At 45.2% G+C, this 23,088-nt stretch overlaps 1 protein-coding gene across 1 annotated transcript in view; it reads right to left on the reverse strand.

Annotated features, from left to right (window-relative positions):
- DNAH8 (dynein axonemal heavy chain 8) overlaps positions 1 to 23,088 on the reverse strand; it is a 274,964-nt gene that overhangs the window by 44,385 nt on the left and 207,491 nt on the right. Inside the window, exons 77-81 of the mRNA XM_070418643.1 lie at positions 16,960 to 17,078; positions 15,295 to 15,497; positions 7,978 to 8,051; positions 5,639 to 5,791; positions 5,172 to 5,327 (exon numbers count right to left, since the gene is read on the reverse strand). Coding sequence (XP_070274744.1) covers positions 5,172 to 5,327; positions 5,639 to 5,791; positions 7,978 to 8,051; positions 15,295 to 15,497; positions 16,960 to 17,078 — 705 coding nt within the window. The remainder of the gene's footprint in view (positions 1 to 5,171; positions 5,328 to 5,638; positions 5,792 to 7,977; positions 8,052 to 15,294; positions 15,498 to 16,959; positions 17,079 to 23,088) is intronic.

A 23,088-nucleotide genomic window follows, 5' to 3' on the forward strand; every position in this document is an offset into this window, starting at 1 on the left:
GATGGGTGTCTTTTCTTTCACAAATAAAGTCATTTCACTTTCTTGCTATTTTTTTTTTTGTACTTACTAATCTCTCTAAATGACAATAAAGAGGAAACTCTGAACTATCACGTTGGAATGCTATCAGGACAGACAACCCATTAGGACCTAACAAGTCATTTGGAAGCTCAAACGCAGGAGACTTTGCTAGAATTTGGAGTATTGAATTACCTCCAACACGTATTTTTGAAACCATGGGATGAGACCTATGTGATACAATAGAAAAATATTTAAATCAATGTACTTTCAAGAAGTGTTAGCCTATTTGAGAAAATAAGACTTAAAAACAAGGAAAGGACAATGTGATAGCGAGTATAACTGACTGTCAACATTTAACAGACGATAATCCTGAGAAAAAATGTTCCATCAGTTGGTTCTGGGAAGAATGAAACTGAAGAATGAAACAGAGGCCAGACTTGAAGAAGGAAGAAAAGACTGCCGGGCTGGCAATGTCCAAAGGCCACGAGCAAAGACAGAAGGCAAAGCTCGGGTCCTCCAGGAGGCGGAGGTGGGCGTCCTGCTGCAGCAGAGGCGGCCCCTGGTGAAGAGCGGCAACCATGTGCCCAGGGGCTGCTTCAGGGATGGAACGCAGACAGACCTGAATGTCAGGAGAGAGAGCTGAAGCCGCTTCAGCAGAATGGAGTTAGCCTCCATTGTTAAGTCGGAGAGTGGGAAACTGAGGAAGACTAGTCTACTCACCAAATTTATCCAACACAGTTCCCTCTTTTTATTCCAAAGAATATACAAAACACAGAATTAGTAGAGAAAACTTGGAATCCTCCTTGGACCACAAAAGTAGAATTGCTCAGCGGAGTCATACTTTTAATAATGTCAAAACTATTTCCAATTTTATGCTAGATCCTGCCTCAACCCAGTGATCCCATTTCCCACAGCCCAATGTAGAATCCCTTCACTCGCATCTTCAAAAAGAGGCTCTCCTTCGGGCACCGCACCCTCGTTATTTAACACCTGGAGATAGCATAAGATGAAACATGCAACCCACACTAGGCAATGTACGGGAAAATTTAATAGTAAAAATAAGGAACAGAAATTGCCATAACCTTCTATAGAGGAAAATGTAAAAGATCTTTTTATTTATATTTACTTATTTTTTAAAATATGTTTTTATTTATTTCAAAGAGAGGAAGGGAGAGGGAGATAAAGATAGAAACATGGGTCAGTTGCCTCCTGCACACTCCCTACTGGGGATCAAGCCCACAACCCAGGCATGTGCCCTGACCAGGAATTGAACTGGAGACCACCTGGTGCATAGGACGACATTCAACCAACTGAGCCACACCCGCCGGGTTAAAAGATCTTTTTAAAAATCTGTATCCTATCATTGAAATCATGGTGAGGAAATTTAAACTAGGACCTGTACAGTGACTATTACTTTTGAAGGGAGTGTCTGTCAAGGCTCAAACTTCAGGAAGAAAAATGTAGACGAAGGGAACATTTTTCTGAATGAGGAACTGCTAACAGGGGAACCCCCTGGGCCTTGTTGGTATAGCCATTTTTATTTTATTTTTCAGATTTTTTTATAACTCAAGTTCATTTTCATCTATCTATCTTTCTATCTATTTGTTTATTTATTTTGTTAGGGCTCACTGAGGATATTTTTCCCATTGATTTTTAGAGACAGTGGAAGGGAAGGGGGAGACAGAGAGAGAGAGAGAAACATCGATGTCAGAGGCACACATGATCGGTTGCCTCCCATAACTGGGTCTGGGATTGAGCCTGCAACCGAGGTAGGTGCCTGGAATTGAACCCAGAGCCCTTCAGTCTCAGGGCCAACGCTCTATCCACTGAGCCAAACTGGCTAGGGCTGGCCATTTTTATTTAATAGTTAAATTACTTTTAAGAGCCATGATAAAAATTCCAAGCCATGAAAAGGACATAAAAATGACTGAAGACTCCTCCCGTAAGAGCAGTGGCTGTTTGGCAGTTATTCTCAATCCCCGGTGCATATTAGGACCAATCGGGGAGTGTTTAAAAGATTGCCCACCCCACCCCCGCCACCTCCTCCCAGGGACTCTGGGCCCAGGCAATGGCTGAGAACCTTTGCTGTAAGTATTCCAGGGTCCAATGTGCTGGGCAAACGAAGGTTGTCACATTGGCATCAATAGGCAAAAAACAGACAATGTGATTCTGATCTTCTGCAGGACAGAAGGAGACTACATGTTGCAAGGAGACTATAAATGTAATTGTTGAGTTTCAAAGACCAAGACTTTGGAGGAAAATATATTTAAAATGCAGATCCTGAGAGGTGAATGTGGGCTTGCTCTGAACGCCAGCAGGGTGCGATGATGGAGTTTCTGGGGAACCAGAGAGGGATCATACTGAGGCCAGCAAAAGAGGATGCGAAGTGTTCTCGGGGGCAGTGGCCAAATGAGCCGAGGCGTGCACCAGGCCGCTGGGAATGAACGGCTCCTGGGGAGGGCAGGAGGGCTGGCTGCAGAGGCGAGGCCTCACCCGGCTGCCATGAGAGCCAGGGCTGCTACTGCAGTGACTTTCTGGCCGATGTGGAGGTAGGAAGCTCTTGGAGGAGGAGGAAGGGCACCTGGGAGGCAGCGGGGAGAGTTTGGAGGAGCAGGGCTTAGTGCAGATCTGGCTTGGGCCTCTGCGTGTTCCCGTGGAGGCACCCAGGGCCCTGTCCTCCGGGCTAAGCTTGCTCCCACCTCAGTGACAAAACAAGCCACACCCTCCACCACTCTTCTGCCCAAGAAAGCTGACCAGCCAAATCCACTTCCCCTTCTGACAGGAGAGGAGGGTGCTCACTGTGTCCTCTGCAACAGGAACCGGGTCCACGTATCACACCCAGAGCTGGGGTGAGTGGCTGGCACGATGCCAAACCACCACTCAGCAAGAGAAACCACATGGAGGGCGGTGGGGGCACGCCGAGGTTCTGCGTTCCGCGATACGGTGGAGCCCAGCACGCACCTCTCCCCAGCTCGGAAGCCTCACATTCTGTGACATGAACCAATTCCCTGCTCTTTTTTCAATCTCTGCAGGGACACAAGTATATACATCATGTTTGCATAAAGCAACGGATATCTGGATTCACTTGGAGGAATAAATCGATGAACAAATCAGGTTTTTGGCTATTATGTCCAACACTAGAAAAATATGAGCCACAATCCGTCCAATTCAGACAGACTTTCCTACATCAGTTACATCCCAGGCTCTAATGTTCACACGCATCTCTTGGCAGCTGTTACAGGCAGACTCTGCTCCAGGAGGTCTGAGGTGGGGCCTGAGATTCATCTCTTACGAACCACCAGGTGGTACGGTGCTGCTGGCCCAGCTCCGCAAGCCCCTAAAGAACCCGGGGTTTTTCTGTCAAACTAGTCTCTCCTAACCAAGTAAAAGGAAATATTTAGGTGACATCACAGTAAACAATTCTGAAATTAAAAAATAAAAAAAAGAACAGAGGAAACTATGCTTGAATTATCTACACTCCCCGTATAGTCATAGAACTAGTAGCAGAATTTTGGAAATGGGGGAAATCGTGAAAGATGAGCCCCTTCGGCCTCTCAATGCCCAGATGGGGACACGGAGACTCGGAGAGGGGCCCAGCTTGACCCACTCTGCTCACACAGCTCACTGATTTCGCAGCGAGCACTGAAGTCCAGGCTGCCTGACACGGCGAGGGCTCTCGCTCTAGCCTGCGAGGATGGGATGGTAAGAGATGGCCAATCTTCTTTTCATACACACGCCACTGTTAGCTTCATGGCCCTAGCAATGACGATTTTTTTTTTTTTCTGTTTTAACCTAAATACAAGTCCTGTTAAGCGCAAGCGCACTTCAGCCCCACGACCGGACCACAGTGCTGTGTTCTCCCGTTTAGCCCTTGGATCATGGCCACTAGCATCACAGGCTGCCACACTGACCATATGGAAAATATCCCAGTCCTCGCTCCCTGATAAGCACGGTGGGAGAGCTGAATCATCACCGCCAGGAACCGAATCATAAAATACATTATTTGTGAATTGGGAATTAAATAGCAGAGTTAAAGCAATATTTGTATTAGTGTGTGATAAGGTCTGGCGAAGCGAACGATCCCCAGATAGGAACGCGTGAAATAGGCTTCAGAGTGATTTACAACCAAAGGCCACCGTGGGCCTGGCGGGAAGTAACCACAGGGTTTTTCCTGATGTTAACTCTCTCGGGGACAGATAAACACCCACCCTCTCTGTTGGGCAGTGCGGAACCCTGCAAAAAAAACGGCAGGGACAGCGAGTCTGAGGGCAAACACCCCAGCTTGTTCTGGGGTGACACTCAATCCCCCTCCAGGTTTGGGCGGGGCGGGGAGCGGAGGGCTCCTGGCTTCGGGTTCAAGCCTCCGGGAAGGGAGGGTGCAGCGAGGGGGGAAGGAAGCCTCTTCCTCTCCTCGTCAAGTGAAGGAGTGAACCCAGGATGACTTTCAAATACGGAACGACACCCAAAACTCAAATGCAGAACAAAGCAGTACCGGAATGAAACCATTCGCAGAAAAGTTGCTGGGCAGCCGAAAATTATTAAATTGCTGTGTAAGTAAACGGTAAAAGCCAAATAGCAAAGAGCCTGGAAGAGAGAGAACCACCGTGACTCCTGCCGACAGCCACCGCTCTCAGCAGCGGGAGCAGGGTCAGCCCCTGCACCGAGGCGGCCCGTGTAGGGCTCAGCTCCTGCGTCTACCGCCTATGAGTGGACTTAACCTCTGCGAGTCTCCATTTCCTCCTTTAAAAATGGCATACGCCTACCTTGAAGTGTGGTTGTTAGTGTTACGGAGACGGTGCACAGAACATTCCCGGCCGCCACAGCCACGTTGGAAACCAAGCTCTCACCTAACTGATCCATTTGCTCATCACACAGATGTTATTGAGCTCGGGCAATGCCCCCGCTGTGTGCCAGGGACACTCAGCAGTCACCGGGCTGACACCCTGCCCACCAGGCGGGGAGGGGAGAGGGGGGGAGAAGACGGTGAACAGACAGACAAATGTACACCTGGCAGGTGGGGAGAAGTGCCCGGAAGGGAGAAAAGCAGGGTGAGGGGCCAGGCAGTGCGGAGCGCGCCCTCACAGAAGGGCTCTCCGAGGAGGCCCCGTGAGAGCATCGGCACCCCCGCAGGTGCCTGCTGCTGCAGAAGGTACCTGCACGGTGGAGTGTAAGAACGCCACTGTGTAGAGCATTGGCTTCCACATGGGCAAGTTACTGATGTCCAGGAGGTCTTGGTTAATTCCGGCGAATGTCCTCTTCAAGCCTGCGCGGACCCCTTGGGGCGGCTCGTTCGTGAATTTGAGAGAAGTCTGTCGCGAAAAGCAAAGGGTAATTTTGTTTCTGCAAATGATTGCAAAGGAGAAAGCAGAAATCACAATACGTCAGACGGCAATATGCTTGTGGTACAAAAAAAAATGGGACATTGACCAGAGCCGAAACCCAGTAAGTCAGCCCAGGTCTCAGAACTCCTCTGTGGAAAGGCTTGTATAACCTCGGTGATTACGGGGGGAGGTTTTGCAGGGCCGCCTCCACTGCCCCGGAAAGCCCTGCTGGGTCTCCATGATGCTGCCTTTATCTGTGTAACTCTCAGGGGAAAGACACTTATCGCCTAGAAACCAACCTGAAGCAAAGTGATCGGAAATCGTTCGTGGGGCTCGGTGGTTATCCACACGCGGAAGGACTCATCGCTGGCTTCGGTGTTGGTGATGGTCTCCAGCAGCTCCTCCATGAATTCCAGGCCGAGGTGACAGTTTTGCAGCAGTACCCAGCCCCCCTGCATTCCAAAGTGATTTCATATTAATTTCTTATAACCTTTTGGCTATGATGTTAATAAAAACAAAATGGACAAATCCTTTTCAAACCTTTGCTTAGGGAACGTGAATATTCTGTTTTGAGCCTATGTTTTTCGTAAAATTATTATACGTCAATGCAATCATTTCTTCTGCCCCTGATAAAGCTGTTGACTTGGAATTGAGCGGGCTCCCAGCCACTGTATTCTGCCACCCCTGGCTCAGGAGGGAACAGGAATGAAAACTTGCGGTCAGACTTGTGTAAATATAGTGTGTGCGCCATCTAATGGCGGGAATGGGGATTTCGGAATCTGTACCTTAAATTGTTCTGCCGACAATCAGAACTGACTCGCCCCCAAACTCTAGTTACAAACAGACGTACACATTCCCTCACGAAAACTGGAGACAGTACATTCGGTGACATTTGCTACCATAAATACGAAGCCTCATTCTTTGTCATCACGCTTCCCCTAATTCCTGAAAGCACCGCATGTGTTGAGCACGCTCTAAATCAGGGGTGGGGAACCTTGGCTCTGCCCAGGGCCGTTGGGATGTTTATAACATCATTCGGGGGCCATAAAAAATCATCAACTTAGAAGTTAGCCTGCTCTATTTGGTCAAACATTTAATTAACTCACCCCTAATGCCTGGGCAGGCCCAGACCAGGTGATTCTGTAGGCCACCCACAGTCCTTGAGCCGGACCTTCCCTACCTCTTATCTAAAGGCTGGATAAGACTAGCTTTAACACGTAAGTCACACAACCATCACTGCTGAGGAAAAAAAAGTTTATTAACCAGACATTTTGCTACCCTTATATGATGGGATCAGATTAAAATCGGCTACGAAATATTGAGCACAGTCAGTTTATGATAAAGTTTGTGTGTTGTGCTTTCTAACGTAAGAATATACGACGCCTGCTGGCTTAAACTGCAAGGACGACGTGCTGGTCTCCACCACAGGGGAGTCTGGGAAGGCGGACTTCAGTTCGTTTGTGCCGTCATGGACCCAGGTACTCCGCGTTCCACAGTGTCAGCTTTATCCCAAACCCAGTGTCCTGCTCCAGGGGCCGTGTGGCTACACCTGGCCATGTGTGTGTTTTCCCCCGATGATGCCAGGATTGTCAGTACTGCTCCCACATAGAGAGAGAGAACATAAACGTTATGAAAGCCAGTATTCCAAAGAAGGTTAATGTGAATGAGGTCTCCACAAAACTTCTCACTCGTGGAAACTCAAGTAATTATTTAAGACCCAAAGTTCAACTGTCAACTCGCTCAATAGAGTGGATCATTTAGTCCGAATAAAAATTATTATATGTAATTGCTTTGAATAGAAATTAAATACAATATATTATTGAATTTGATTAGGTGATAAAAATTAAGGCTTAGAGCACTTGGGAATTAATGGCCAGGTTGAAAATTTGATGACCCAGGCAGGGTTTTAGCTCATTAGCATTCTCTAGTCATTAATTCCCAGGCAAAACGGCACCAAAGTTGCTACGAACATTATGAGGTAAAAAAAAAAAAAAGCTTAAAAATAAACCAAGATCTTATTTTATTTTCATAAATGGTGCAATTTCTTATTACGGCTGAAATTGCTATCTCCCAAGCATATCTAGAAAATTAATGTCCTGTGAATTTATTAGGTGTGACAGAAAACATTCCTCAACATTCCATCCAGCTTGCGATTTTCAATAACAACCGTCATCAATATTTAAACTAAAACATCCTCAAATATTTATTTGGCTGAAACTACCCATTAATGAAAAATGAAAGACTAATTTTAACCAAAAATTGAAATTTAACTGTCTCAATCTGTCACTTCCTATTCATACTGATCATGAAATTGTAAGACGGTTAGGAGCTACTAGTATACCCGTAGGGACCCGAAAGTGTGTATGCCAAATTGTCCAAAAAGAATTAGTGAAAGTAGAATGGAGCATGCACTATGGGAAATGAAACAAGCTTTTTGTGGGGATGTCAGAAGCAAACTCGCTCGAGGTTGAAGATTCACAGGCAATCAAAGGTTGACTATATACCCATAAACAAAGTGGGAAGGGCGACTGGGCCTCAGGCGCCTGCTTCCCCGGCACAGCGGTGGTTCTGGGCCGGCTGACGGCCAGAGGACATCGGCGAAAATGTTGCCTTAGAAGCGCTTGCCCCCGCCACGTACCTGCTGCATGGACATCTGAATCAGCTTCCGCGCGTGCACTTCTTGGCCTTGCCCCATGGAGATGGTTCTGCATTCTGTAACACAGCAGAAGGTTCCCCACGTTAAAACATACATGTTATAACAGGATTGGGACAAAAAATTGATTTCTGAATGGTCATAGCCTCCCTCCAAGGAGCCATTGTTATTCAAACAGGCCTGGCCTGGCGTTGCACTGAGGAGAGGCATCAGTGGAGCAGAAAGTGGAGGAACCACCGGGAGAGGCAACAGGCCCAGCTTGGGCTCCCAGTGTCTGGGGTCTGTGGAGACAGGAGCAGGAAGGCTGATGTGGGAGAGGCGGCTGCAGTATTACTCAGAGGGAAGGAGGGGTTCCAAGGGCTCTGTTTTGATGAGAAGCCTCCCTTGGTGTTTTACAGATGCTCGGGGGAGACTGACTGGGGTTCCCACTCTTTTAGGATGCCAGGCTTGTAGCGTTTTCTGTCTGTTTTGTCTGCGTTTGCGTGTTTGTCCGTTGCTGACATGGAACTTGAGGTGGCCAGGCCCTCTGAGGGCTGCGTGCAGGGGTAGCGGCTCCTCAGATTAAAATGCCACCTTGGCAGTGAGCGCGAAGAGCAGGTGGAGACACTCGGGATCCGGAGTGTGGTTCTGATCCAGAGAGAATGCGCCCCTTTCGTAAGGAAATCCGACGTCCCGGGCGGAGAGCCACATTCGTGTCCTGCCATTGGAATTCACTACATTGAAGAAGCCTACGGGTCTTGCCTGTGAAACTAGGATTGGAAATGAACGTTGAAGCACGCCTTCGTGGAGCCGGATGTTCTTGAGTTTGGGAGGCGTGATCCTGATGCCGGGAAAGGTCGGTGGAGACTTGGTGAAGCCGCGCAGGCCTGGGCCCTGCTCCGCTGGATGGGCCGAATCCTCAGACACATGGGCTGCCGTGGCCGGGCAAGCAACGCAGCTGGTCCGGGAACTGCTCCGAGAGGCTACAGGGACTCAGGAGGCTCACGGGGTGGGGAGGGGACTGGGAAGGCGTGTCCAGGGTACACCATTTAAATGGCACCGTGTGGTTAATGGCCAGAGATTCCATTAGGGTTTGGAGGGTGTAGCATTGGGGTTATTTGTGGACTCAGGGCCACAGGGAGACACTGGGATGGGCGCCTGAGAGAGGATGGATGAGGAATTGCTACAGGCCAGGGGTTACTGAACAATTGGACCCCCCGCCCCTGCCCCTGCCCCTGAAAAGGCCCCATAATCTCTGCTGCTCAAGAGGAATCGGGCCCAGGGGCATGGAGAAGAACGCACACACCTACAGAAGGAGGGGAAAGGGCAGTGGGGCTTGAATGGGAGGAGGCTCTGGATGGCACAGACACCCTGAACACCTCTTATGTGGGAAGAAACACACAAATGCTCAACGGGTCAACCGGGGAAGGCCGATGTGGACAAACATGTGCGTGTGAGCCACAGTCCATCTCCTCTCCTCCCAACTCTTCCGAAATGCACCCTCTAAAAAGAACTGGTTCGGTCACTGTAAGACACTCAGGGGGCCTCGGTTTCTTACAGTGACCCAGGTAACAGGTCGGCAGGAGACTTGGAGGCAGGATCTGACCACTTCCCGACATCTGCACCCCTGCTCCCCCCCTCCCCCCCGTCCAAGTGACCATCCCCTCTTGCCCGGATTCTTGCAGCAGCCTCCTAACTGGGAGCCTCACTCCCACTCCTGCCCCCTACTAGCTTCTCTTCCCACGGCAGACGGAGGGATTCTGTCCAGCCCTGAACTTATGATCATGTCCATCCTCTGCTCAGAACCCTCTGATGCAGTGGTTCTCAACCTTCTGGCCCTTTAAATACAGTTCCTCATGTTGTGACCTAACCATCAAATTACTTTTGTTGCTACTTCATAACTGTAATGTTGCTACTGTTATGAATCGTAAATGTAAATATCTGATATGCAGGATGGTCTTAGGCGACCCCTGTGAAAGGGTCGTTCGACCGCCAAAGGGGTCGAGACCCACAGGTTGAGAACCACTGCGTCTGATGGCTTCCCATTTCATCCACAGCAAAACCCCAAACTCAATCCAAAGTCCTTACCCACAGCCTCCAAGGCCCTACAAAATCGGCCCCCACTCTGCACACACACACACACACACACACATACACACACACACACACACGCACACACACCTTTTCTTATCCCACCACTGTCCCCCTCATTCACTCACTTTTCCACAGCCACACAGGCCTCTACACATACTGTCAGGGGCACTGACTCCCTCCCTCCACATCTCAGTCTTCCTCGCCCTCCCTACCAGGTCCTTCCCTGATGATACAGCCACCCCCTCACTCTGCCCCTCACCCTGCTTCTTTCTTAGCTTATTAGATACTTTTCCTAGCTTATTACGTACTCACTTGCTTATCAATCACTGTCTGCTTTGCCCCACACTAGAATGTCAGCTCCGCGGGAGAAGGGACTTAGCTCTAGTCCAGTGATGGCGAACCTATGACACGCGTGTCAGAGGTGACAGGCAAACTCATTTTTTTTTGGTTGATTTTTCTTTGTTAAATGGCATTTAAATATATAAAATCAATAACAAAAATATAAATCTTTGTTTTACTATGGTTGCAAATATCAAAAAATTTCTGTATGTGACACAGCACCAGAGTTAAGTTAGGGTTTTTCAAAATGCTGACACGCCAAGCACTAGACAATAGCTCAATAACTATTGAGATGCTCAATAACTGTCTCCTTACACTTTTAAAGGTGATATATAATTCACATATCAGGTTAACGTATACAATTTGAATTATGTTTTTAGTGTATTCATAAAGTTGTAGAGCCATCACTATACTCTAATCTCAGAACATTTTCATCAGCCCAAAAAGAAGCCCCAAACAGTCTCTCCCCATCACTCCCTCCTACCCCAGCAACTCACTAGAAAAACAACAGAGAATCAGCAAATGAAAAGCACAGGATCTTCTTTGAAAAGATCAAGATTGGCACCGTGAGGGGGGTTCTCAGGGAGGACGGCTGCAGAGCGTGTCCTCTGGGAGATGCTGCCATAGGCAACGCGGCATAATTACTCTTTGGTGGTCTCGAGTTTGGGCTCGTTTTTATTTTTTAGTTGTTTCTATTTGAGAGACTTTAGTAAGATTTCAACTGCCTTTCCATTTCCTTCCCAAATTAGGCTTGTGCCCCCTTCACTTTTCCTCTTCCTTTTAAAAACAAACATTTTATTTTTTATTAAGTAATATATGTTCATAGTGAGAGCCTTGGAAAATGTAGGAGAGCATAAAGAAAAAATAAAAATCACCAACATCCCTCGCTAGAAACCTTCATTCTAATCTTTTTTAATATGCACAATCCACAATCCCTTATGCTCATTTCAAAATTCAAAACACTCTAAAAACTGAAAGTTTTGCCATAAAATTAGTTTAGTGGCAAAAGCTGACCCGAATGGCTATGAATCTATTTATAGCCTTTATTATCACTATCTTTATTAATATTAATACTCTTATCTGCAGTGTATTATATAATATATGGAATACTACCTGTCTGAAAGCTGGAAAATTCTGAATTCTGAAACACATCTGGCCCCAAGGGTTTTGAATAAAGAATTGTACACCTATCTATATTAAAAATTTTATATATGTCTTATATGCATGTGTGTTACATATATTCATATGCATTACATACCATGTGTACATATGAAATAACATACACGTTACTTTATGTATCTACTTCTTAACAGTATGTTGTGAGCATTTTACTGCCATTAAATATTATTGGAAAGCAGTTTTTCATGGCAACACTCTGCTGGTCATTCAGCCATGACCCTTTTGCATTTTAGGACATTTCCAATTTTCCAGTATTATAACTAGATTAAGCATTCTTGCATATAAATCTTGGTGTGTATCTCTCAGTAGGTTCTCAGGAGAAATTCTTACACATAGAACAGTTGGGACAAAGCATGCATCCATCCTGAGGAGGATCGGTGCCATATTAGTATACAGAGAAGGACGGCCATGGTCCCAGCTGGAGTGGAACGTGTACTTCCTAACCCGCACTCCGACCCGCGGCTGCGCTGTAACTCATGGTGCTGCTGACGTACAGAAGTTTTAAAACTTTGTGCAGATGATCCATCTTGTCCCCTGGGTTGGGACTCTGATATTACGATCAAGGAAACCACAGCCACCGCAATACTACGTAAGTATTCAGTGCATTCCTTTTATTCTTTTACAGCTTGATTTAAAACATTTAAACACCTAATCAATGCAGACCTTACTTTGGGGTTTAATGTGAAGGTGAAATCCTTTTTTCTGAAGGTAGCCTGCTACCCCAACACTGTTTATGTAATTCATTTTCCTCCACTGACTTGAAAGGTGAATCTCATCATAGACTAAGCTACTATATATACTAGAGTCTAATTTGGGGCCTTGTATTTTGCTCTGTTGATCTGTTTACCTATTTTGAGCCATCTTCACACTCATTAAATTATCTCAATTTGATGAAGTTTTTAAAATCTCGTGGTATTCATTCCCCGTTATTCTTTTTCCTTTTCAAGCTTTCTTGGTTATTTTTGTCTATTTATTGTTCTAGATGACCTAAGATCCCTCTCCTATCCCATCAGAAAAAAAATAACTGCTGGAATTTCAATTACACTTGCATTCAATTTATAGATTAATCTAGAGACTATTGACATCTTTACAATATTGAATCTTTATACTGGGAATGTGGTTTAACTGTCCATTATTTTATCCTACTTTTATGCCTCTAAGCAAGTTTTATAGTTTTCTTTTAATGGGTATTTTAAAAATTATTTCTCAGTGTTACTTTTATTGCTGTAGTGAATGGGACTTTTACATTTTATTTTACAAGACGCTCCATTGATTTTTTAATATATTTATTTTGTGATCAGCCACCTTACTGAACTATCCTGTTAAGTCTGATAGTTTTTCAGCTGATTCATTTGTTTTTTTAGTTAGACAATTACACTGGCTGAGAGTAATGGTGATTTTTGCCCCTACTGTCCAGAAATTATATCTTTTATTTATTATTCTTACAATACATTAGCTGTATCTCCCACAACAGTGCTGAATAATAGTGGTGAGGGCAGACAGCTTCATCTTCTTCCTGACTTTAATGGGCATGTCTCCAGTCGTTCATCAACAAGTATGATGTTGATGTTTGAAGTTTATTATCACATTAACAAAATACTCCTCTATTTCTACTTTTTAACAGTGAAAAACAAATATTAAATTTTTAATAAAATGCTTTTTTAGCCTCTACCAAGGCAATAATATGATAGCTTGAGGGAAAGTCTTTTACTTATTGTTGTGGTAAGATTTTTTATCTTATCTTTTTTATTTCAATTATGCATTCCTACTTAGTCAAGGCACATTATTATTATTATTTGCATGTTATTTCTTATAATGTCACATTGAATTTTTCTTGCTTGCATTTTAGTTAAGATCCTTATATGTACAGCGATAAGTTGATCAATCTGTGGTCTTATTTCTTTTATGCAGTTACTATCGTGGTCTGTTTTTGATATCAGGATAATGCTGTTCCCTGTAGTAAAGAGGAAAATGCATCCTCTTTTCCTCCCCTCTGGAATGGAATACAGCATGTGAACGTTGTAAAGGACTTATCAAAAAGATCACCCAAACCCACAGCCTTTGTTGAGATAATCATTTCAAAACTTCTAATTTTGCTCATCTCCATGATTAATCTATTCAGGTTTTTCTACCCTTTCTGAGGGTAGATCTGACTAGATCTGAGAAAGATTTAAAAGCTCCAAGGCTGTGCGAGAGGCACCACTCCTAGCCTAGACCAGTGCCGATGACTAGCATGCCGCAGTAAATACCAGAGCAAAACAGTTCATTTTAAAGTTGGTGAATGAGACTTCACCAGGAGCGATTGCCAAAAGAACCATTTAAACATGGATCTGTACAGAACATAGAACGGTGTGGTGACAATGAACTGAACAAAGTGAAAATGAGAAAAGTGGGAGTGGACACAGACCACGCTACCATACCTAATGTTTTACAGTAACTTCTTTATGCAGGGGGACGGACGTATGGCGAATACTTGGGGATGACTAAATGGATTTTGTGTCACATTTATATCAACTATATAATAAGCTCAGTGTAAGTTTTATTTCATAGAGTAGGTTTAGTGATTCATAATCAATCACTTTTATAATCTTTATAAAGACAGGAATGAATTAACGGTACAAGGCATAGTTATCGAGATCTGAACCTGGAAGATTGGAATTCCAACAACGTTCAGATGTTCGGAGGATGGAGAGCGATAGACAGCCTCTGTAAGCTGGTGGCGCAAGTGTATGACCATGGGCTGTGCCTCTGCAGGTCCCTGTCCTTTAGCTCTGCCACTCAGTCACCGCTCTCACAACTTACGTGTTTATAGCTCCTTGCCCTGTGTCCTCCCCCTGGAATAACTGTCTATTTCCCACCATTCTCATCTAATAAAATTTTATCTATTTTTTTAGATCCTATTCAAAATAGCATCAATGTGATCCCTGTACCCCCTGCAGTCTGAGTAACTCTGGAACTTGTAATCAGACATGTGTACGTAACTTTGTTACAATAGCCGTCACGTGGTCTTCGGTTAAGTGTTGGCATGTCTGCCTTCCCCAGCTGCATTGTGCTCATCTCTGTACTCCCTGAATCCATCACCCTGACTGAACTAAATGGTTTCTGAATGAAAGCATGGATAAATGAATCCCCAATTACTATGCATTACAATGGTTCTAGTTCTTTTAAATTTGTGACAAAATAGACTTTGTTGTAATTTTATGTAGACATTAGAGGCCTGATGCATGAAATTCGTGCAAGAGTAGGCCTTCCTTCCCTCAGGCTGCCGGCACTGGCTTCCCTCTGGCTTCCCTCCGGTCGCCGGCAGGCACCTGGGATCTGGGCTTCCCTCGCAGCCCTGGCTTCATCCGGAAGGTCATCTGGAAGGATGTCTGGTCTAATTAGCATATTAGGCTTTTATTATTATAGATGGCAATAAAATCTGCTCTTGTAAGTTCATTCTTGCTAATCTACTGTCCACGTAGCATGGCCATCTGCTTACAACTTTAAAAAAAAACAACAGAATATGGTAGATGAGTCTGTTCCTCTCTGCACAAAGATATCTCTCGCCCAACCTCACTCCAGGAGGTCTGAAGAGAGAGGAAAGAGTTTAGTACTTTTTTCTAACTCAGTTTTATGGAGATATTCCTAATCAGTTATAAAGTTATGAAAGGCAAAATTTGAGGCAAAAGTGTGTGGGGTTTGCTAAATGTCATAGCCTGCTGTTCATACCCAGCTTCAGCTTCTTGGCCAGGGCGTCGATTTGAATGGTGGGGTCGGATCCCATGGACAGGAAACATATCAGCGGTGTCCGTGTATCACTTTCTTCCCAAGTTTTCTCCAGATTTAAGATAACTGGTTCTGTGTACTTCTCCTCCAGGGAACTTGCAATATACTTTCTTGCTTGAAAAACAGTGCGATCTGGGCACCAGGACCTAGAAATGGACACGAGTGAGAGGAAAATAATGTAGTCTCTTCATTACTTATCCTATCTCATTCTAGGCACGTAAAGAACATATTTAATTAGCAAAGGACAAAGAGCTAACTCTCCATTGTGCGGGTCTGAGCAAGGGCAAGGTCTTCTACCCTGGGTGAGTGCATATTTGATCGTGTGGTTTCGGTGCCAGTCATATTCTGAAATTTTAATCAGCTATTTTTAAAAAGCGCATCAAATGATGATCCCTGGCAACTGGGGCTATCGCTTCAGGTAAGCAATTCATCATCCAAACTAACACACAGGAGCACGTTGATCTCTGGCAGGACAGTCATCAAGCGCCTGCTGCACACCAGGCCGCTCAGCAGGGAAGCAGGAGGGTGGCTGCGCACACAGGGAGCTCTGCAGGCGTCAGGGGCGGGGGGAAGAACGTGTCCAAGTGTCAGAAGTAGGTTGACCAGCAGGCACTAATTTAATGCCATCTGTGTTGCCTACGTTGAAGTAGGTTCTAAACACAATGACACATTAAATAATATCATTTGATATTTGATATTTTAAATCACAACTTCTACAGATTAGGCAAAGATTCAGTTTTAGAATAATGGATAAAAGATAGACACATCTATTCCAATAAGACCTAGTAGCTCTTTCAGCCTCTGTAGGTCATGAGGTCACCATTGCTGTGATCACTCGCAGAGAGTGACAACATCCAGGAAATAACTTTTTGTAAGAAATCAAGCTCAGGTAGGGCTATAACATTGGGAAAGGTAAAAACTACTCCAAAATTACCCAACATCTTTTTGTTAATCTTTTGGTGGTTTCATCTGCCCCCAATGCCAACCTTGCCCACCAATCTAATATCTCTCTCTCTCTCTCTCTCACACACACACACGCACGCACGCACGCATGCACGCACACGCACACACTCACACTCTAATATAGAAGCCTTCTTTAAGCTACTGGATATTAAGAAAATATGAAAAGTGGGAAGGAAACGGAAAAAAAAAGAATGTTCTTCCTTAACATCAATTTAAAACTTTTGCTTCTATTTTAATAGTCAAGCCTGCATTACACATTTCAATAGCGTAATATTTATGGGGGTTTTTTCTCAGATGAAATTGAATTTCAGCTTATAAACTAATTGCTTTATAACTTTGTGAGTTATATTTATTAAAGAAGTAAATTCAACAATAAATAATGAATAAAGGGAATAATAAAGCATATTTTTCATGTCTTTTGGCTAAAAGCACTGTCATCAATACATTGTCAAAACATACCATTCCCTGCCACCACCATCATTCTATTTGCTTGTCAAGGAACTAAAGAGCTGCCATCCCAAACTGCAGTGTGAAAGCACCTACGTTGCTTATAATAACTACTGGGACACGGCGAAGTAAACTCCCCGAGGTGAGTTCCGTAATTTGACAATATGATGCCTCCAGCTCTGAGCTACCTCTTCTCACCTGATAAGTAAGAGTTTGTGGCAGGTATCCAGTGAATCGTTATATCCATCAGGGATAATTTCTTCCTCTGGAGCATCTTTGTCAAACCAGCTTTTCCATCCCTTCTCATTACGAGATATCTGAAATAAACAAGCCAATTAGCAAGCCACGGGAGTACATGGAGTTGAAATAATATATTGGGGAGGACGCCGGATAACCCAGAGGGTCGTTCTCTCTAGGCACATCATTTTTCAAATATAACCACGCATCTACATTTTTCTTCAAAATCAATGACCCAAACAATGTGGAGATTACTATTCTCTTTCAGCTTTCCCACTGCTTTTCTCCACTTTCACTACGATTAGGACCATGAATCAATTACACTAAATGACTGGGCAGAAAAAAACCACAGGCCAGGGTTTCTCGACCTACTGACATTTGGGGCCAGTTATTTTTTGTGCAGGGCGCTGTCCTGTGCACTGTGGGGTGGTTTGGCAGTATTCCTCACCTCCACCCACTAAAAACCAGTAACACCCCTCCCCCAATTCGGGACAATCAAAAATCTCTAGACATTATAAAAGCTCCCTGTGGGAGGTTGGGGGTAGGGGCTGGGAGTGGGGAGAGGAATGGGCATAAAGTTGCCCTGAGTTGAGAACCACTGATAGAGACCATTCTGATAGGCAAACCTCCAAATGGTGACCTCTACGTAACATACTGATAGATGGCACAGTCAAAAGTTCCATGTTCCTAGTGACCCCTGCCCTGAGCATTAGATTGGAGGAGGGAAGAGGTCTCTCCGGAAGCTGGTCCCGGGCACCTGTTCCTGCAGAGCATGGGGAGAGCATGGTTTTAGAGGCATCACGGGGCTCGGTGAAGCTCAGCCTCGTGAAAACCAGGGACAGACACTGCGTGATGGCAAGCCTGGCGTCCGCAGGCAGCCTGGTTACTTAGGCCGCGTTTGCAAGCGTGTTTAAAGAGCAGCAGGTCAGTACTAACAGCAAACAGCAAGTCAGCACAGAGCAGAGGCTGCGTGCCACCCTGAAGCCTGGTCCTTTCTCCTCTATTCTGCCCACTTTCTCCAGAGGCATGGAGAGTAATCGCTGCCCAAAGCCCACAGTTTAATAGCAAAACAATGGACCCAGTTGCTCCACCTTTGTCCCTGGGACACTGAAAGGTGGAGGAGGATTTCTGAAATGTTTCACAGCTGCCGCCTTTCTCCGGGCTCCCCCCAGCTGGCTGCTCTCACAGAATCAGCTTGGCACAATGCCGGCAGGCCTGGACGGTGCTGGGGCCCACCCTACTGCCCTGGCCCCAGCGCACTGCCACTCACAGCGCCCCCTGCAGGCCTCCCCCACGCTAGCAGCCAGAGAGAGGGAGACAAGAGGGTGTTTATTCCCAACCTTCCAGCTGCTGATTTTGACTCTTCACAGTAGCGTTCCCAGGCGAGCTGCACCTATCATGAGCAGTGGGCTGACTTCCAGGCCCTGGCTGCCCGCCTCCGTGTCCCACTCCTTTTCCTGGTCCTCTCTCCTAGCAAATCGTTTGTTAAACAGTTTGGCCTGAGAAGCCAAGGCGGGGCCGCTGCTGTTCGAAGCTATTTTTGTTTCAATCGCTGACACCACTCAGCTGGGAGACTCTCCCCTTCCTTCCCACAGACAGGCCAGCGCGGGCCGCCCGGTGGCAGGGCCCCGTGAGCTTCTGCACTGTCCTGAGAGCAGCCCTTCCCCTCACACCAGGCCCAGCTCTGGTGTAAAAGGCTGTGGAGAAATAACGCTGCTGTCAGGAAAGAGCATGAGGTCCAGTGACAGCTTTGCCCTTCATTGGCCGCGTGGAGACTACTTAACCTCCTTGAGTCTCGGTTCTCTCATCTCTAAAGCGGGATCAACAATGCAATGAATACGCATCCATCAACAATTGAATCTAAAAAGCAAAATAAACAAGCAAGGAATCTAATGAACAAAATAAATTGATGAATAAAACAGAACCAGAGGCGTGGAAACATGGAACAGCCTGACGACTCTCAGAGAGAAGGGGAGGGGTGGGTGGGAAGAGACTAACCAAAGAACATGTATGCATTGCCTGTGGACACAGACAATAGAGTGGTGAAGGCCAGGGGGGCGGGAACCAGACAGAACGGGTAATGGAGGAGTGGGGAGGGAGAGGGAGACATCTGTAATACTCTCAACAATAAAGATTTTTTAAAAATCAGAGGCAGAAGTAAAAATGTAATAGCATCAATACTCTACAAAAAGGAGGAGAAAAAAATGGCGGAGGTTTAGACGGACGTGTTGGTGCTTTGTCCCGGAGCAGATAAGGCCGAGCAGCTGAAACAGGTAACATACAGCCCGAACAAAGAGAGGAGATTCAGCTGAGAAACAGTCTGCAGCCAGGAAAGACAGAGAACTCCTAGAAAATGGGGATGGTTAAAGATTGAGGCTGAAACCTCCCCCTGGGTGCCAGCTCAGCCGCGAGACCGCGCCATCTTGAGCAGCTGTTATCCGCATCCAGAGATCGGCTATTAACCCGGAGGCAACGGCTCTCAAGCAGCGCGACGACATAAACTCAGAGGAGACCTGCTTCCCTCCACGGAAAGGTTAGACTCCCCCCAAAGGTGCAGTTTGCAATTCAGGTTGGAGCGAGGAACACGCGTGTGCGCGGGGGGGGGGATCTGCGCCCCACAAAGTCCGCGCCCATTGAGGCCAGCGTGATCCGCAAGTGGGGAGGGCTCCCGCAGGGCTGCTCACAGAAGGTAACACTATAAATAAGCCCATAGTTGGACTGGATGCAAAGGGGCAGCCTCAGAATCTTCCAGCCGGCCTGCTACTTGGTGCCAGGGGCCAGAGCACGCACAGAGACTCTACGCAAATCTGGAAGGTGGAGCCCAGCGAGTTCGCACAGCTTCCCAGGCTCTTGTTTACACACTGCCTCTTAAATCTGTGAGTTTGATTGTTGAGCCCAGTGCATGGGATTGCCCAGTTGGGGTCGCTAGTGGAGCCTATAGGGGAAGATTGTTTTTGGGGAGCCTGGGAAAGAGAGCTGGGAGTGGCGCCTGGGGAGCCAGCTCTGGGCGGAGCTGGTTCAGGTACAATAGAGAACTCCTGGTCAGAAAGGACATATAGCCTTGGAGGTCAATCCAGACACACTGCCACCCAGAGGCAGAGCCACTAATCGACTCTTCTGTAAATACAGAACTGTGGCTTACAAACAGAGGAACAGTGTATCAGAGGGAAATTCAACATTCTCCTGAATTCCGGGCATGCCAAAAAGAAGAGTAGATCTGAATCACCTGCATTACTGCACATTTTTATTTTTATTTTTTTAAATTACTTTTTCACCTTTTAACTAAGAAAATATTTTTTTTCCTTTTTTTTCTCTTTTTTTTCTTCCTTTTTTCCCCCATCACCTGATTGTACCCTTTCAATTACTACATTTTTATTTTTAACTAGTATTATTACTGCTACCATTTTACCATTTTTTAAAGTGTCATTTTATTTTGTCTTTATTTTATTTTGGGACTATTGTTCTCCATTCTATTTTCATCGTCCCTTTAGCAACATTTCTCTCTACCTCAATTTTGCCTCTGTGCTAAAAACCTCTTCCCCACTTTTTCCCTTTTGTTGTCCTGTTTCTCTTACCCTACTCCAGCTTTAGATTTTCCCTATTCTTTTTACCCCCTGTCAAAATTTCACCCTACTTATATATCCTTTGTCCAATCCCCTGCTCTAAATCCTTATACACCTTTCCTGTATCTTCCTTCACTATCCAAATTTTTTTCTTCTTCTTCTTCTTCTTTTCTCTCTCTATTGTTTTATTGTTGTTTGCTTGATTGACGAGTATATTGGGGGTTTTTTTAGGATTGTTTTTGAGGTTATTCTGCTTATTCTTTTTATTTTTCTGCCCCTCCCCCCCCCCCCCCCCCCCCCCGGTTATTTCGGTGCTTCTGTTTTCCCTTGCGTCGCTTGATATTATTGGTTGTTGGTAGTTTGTATTCATCACCAGGAATCTGTTGCTGTAATTTGTTGGGATTAGTGGTGGTTCTATAAGAGTTTTCTCCTCATACAAATAGTCTCTTCCCCTTTTATACTTCATTCTCTTTTCTCTCTTACTTTTTTTTTTCTTTTCCTCTCCTTTTTTTCCTCCCTTTTCCCATTTCATTTTTACACTTCTTTTTTCTTTCTTTCTTTCTTTTTTCTCTTCTTTCTATTTCTCTTCTATCTTCCTTATCTCCTAACTCTCTTTGCTCGGATGGCCACCTTTATTTGGGGTTATTAATATTGTAAATACATTCGTGTTCAGTGCCTGGTACGTTGTGCCTTGTTGTGTTGTATTTGGTGCCTTTAAATCAACGCAGCAGATTCAAGCAACAGCGGCCTCCTGATCACCACACGCTCTGTCTGGGGAACAGTTACTGTGTGTGAAGCCTCCCTCCACCAGCCAGAAGAGCCACCACAGCTGTGAACAGCACCCACCAGAGGCCCTGCTACCAACGGAGGAGCAGGTGCTACCACAACTGCCCAAGGAGCAACCACAGCCCGAGGAGCCACTGCCACCCAGGGAGCAGCCACTGCCACCCAGGGAGCAGCCACTGCATAACTCAACAACTAAATATGTCAGTGAGATCGAACATGGGTAGACAAAGAAACCCCCAAAGAAAAGAAAAGGAGCACTTGCCAGAAAAGCAGCTAAGTGAGACAGAGGCATACAACATGATGGAAAAAGAATTCAGAATAAGGGTCCTAGAATACATGCACCGGACGGAGGAAAAAATCAATACCATATGCAAGAAGCTAGAAGAAACTGATGAAAAAATCAACAACTTAAGTAAGTCCCAAGAAGAAATGAAGAGCGACATAGCTGCAATAAAAAACACCATTGAAAGTATCAACAGTAGACTAGGAGAAGCGGAGGACTGAATTAGTGAATTAGAAGACAAGGAAGCAAAACACACTGAAACTGTACTGCAACTGGAGAAAAAAATTAAAAGACAGGAAGAGAGCCTAAGGGAGCTTTGGGACAACATGAAACGAAACAACATACGAATAATAGGGGTGCCAGAACAACAGAAAGATGAACATGGATTAGAAAACCTATTCGAAGAAATAATATCAGAAAACTTCCCTGAGGTGGGGAAGAAAAAAGTCACACAAGCCTAGAGAGTCCCAAACAAGGTGAACCCGAAAAGACCCACACCAAGACACATCATAATTACCATGGCAAATGTTCAGGACAAAGAGAGAATCTTACAGGCTGCAAGAGAGAGACGGAAAGTTACATACAAGGGATCTCCCATTAGATTATCAAATGATTTCTCAACAGAAACACATCGGGCAAGAAAAGAATGAACGGAAATCTACAAAGTGATGCAAAGCAAAGGACTGAATCCAAGAATACTCTATCCAGCAAGGCTATCATCCAAAATTGAAGGGGAAATAAGAAGCTTCACAGACAAAAAAAAGGCTAAGGGAGTATATCACCACCAAGCCAGCCATACAAGAAATGCTAAAGGGACTGGTTTAAAAAGAAGAAATAAAAAGCTCAGAAAGAAAACAGCCACACACAAAAAAAGAAATGGCTACAAACAAGTACCTTTCAATAATAACTTTAAACGTAAACGGACTAAATGCTCCAACCAAAAGACATTGAGTGGCTGAATGGATAAAAAAACATGACCCATACATCTGCTGTCTACAAGAGACCCACCTCATTAGAAGGGACTCACACAGACTGAAAGTGAAGGGATGGAAGAATATATTTCAGGCAAATGGAAAGGAAAAGAAAGCTGGGGTAGCAATACTTATATCGGACAAAATACATCTCAAAGTGAAGGCCATAACAAAAGATAAGGAAGGCCACTTCATAATACTAAAGGGATCAATACAACAAGAGGATATAACCCTGATAAACATATATGCACCCAATGCAGGAGCACCCACATACATAAGAAAACTTCTGGAAGATATCAGGGGAGAGATCGACAACAATACAATCATAGTAGGGGACTTTAATACACCACTGACATCACTGGATAAATCCGCTAGACAAACAATCAGCAAAGAAACAGCAATCCTAAATGACTCACTAGATCAGATGGACTTAATTGACATCTTCAGAACACTTCACCCCAAAGCCATGGAATATACATTCCTCTCA

The sequence above is a fragment of the Myotis yumanensis genome, unplaced genomic scaffold, assembly GCF_028538775.1.
Source record: "Myotis yumanensis isolate MYYU_CA2020_CCGP unplaced genomic scaffold, mMyoYum1.0.hap1 SCAF_6, whole genome shotgun sequence".
Lineage (NCBI taxonomy): Eukaryota > Metazoa > Chordata > Mammalia > Chiroptera > Vespertilionidae > Myotis > Myotis yumanensis.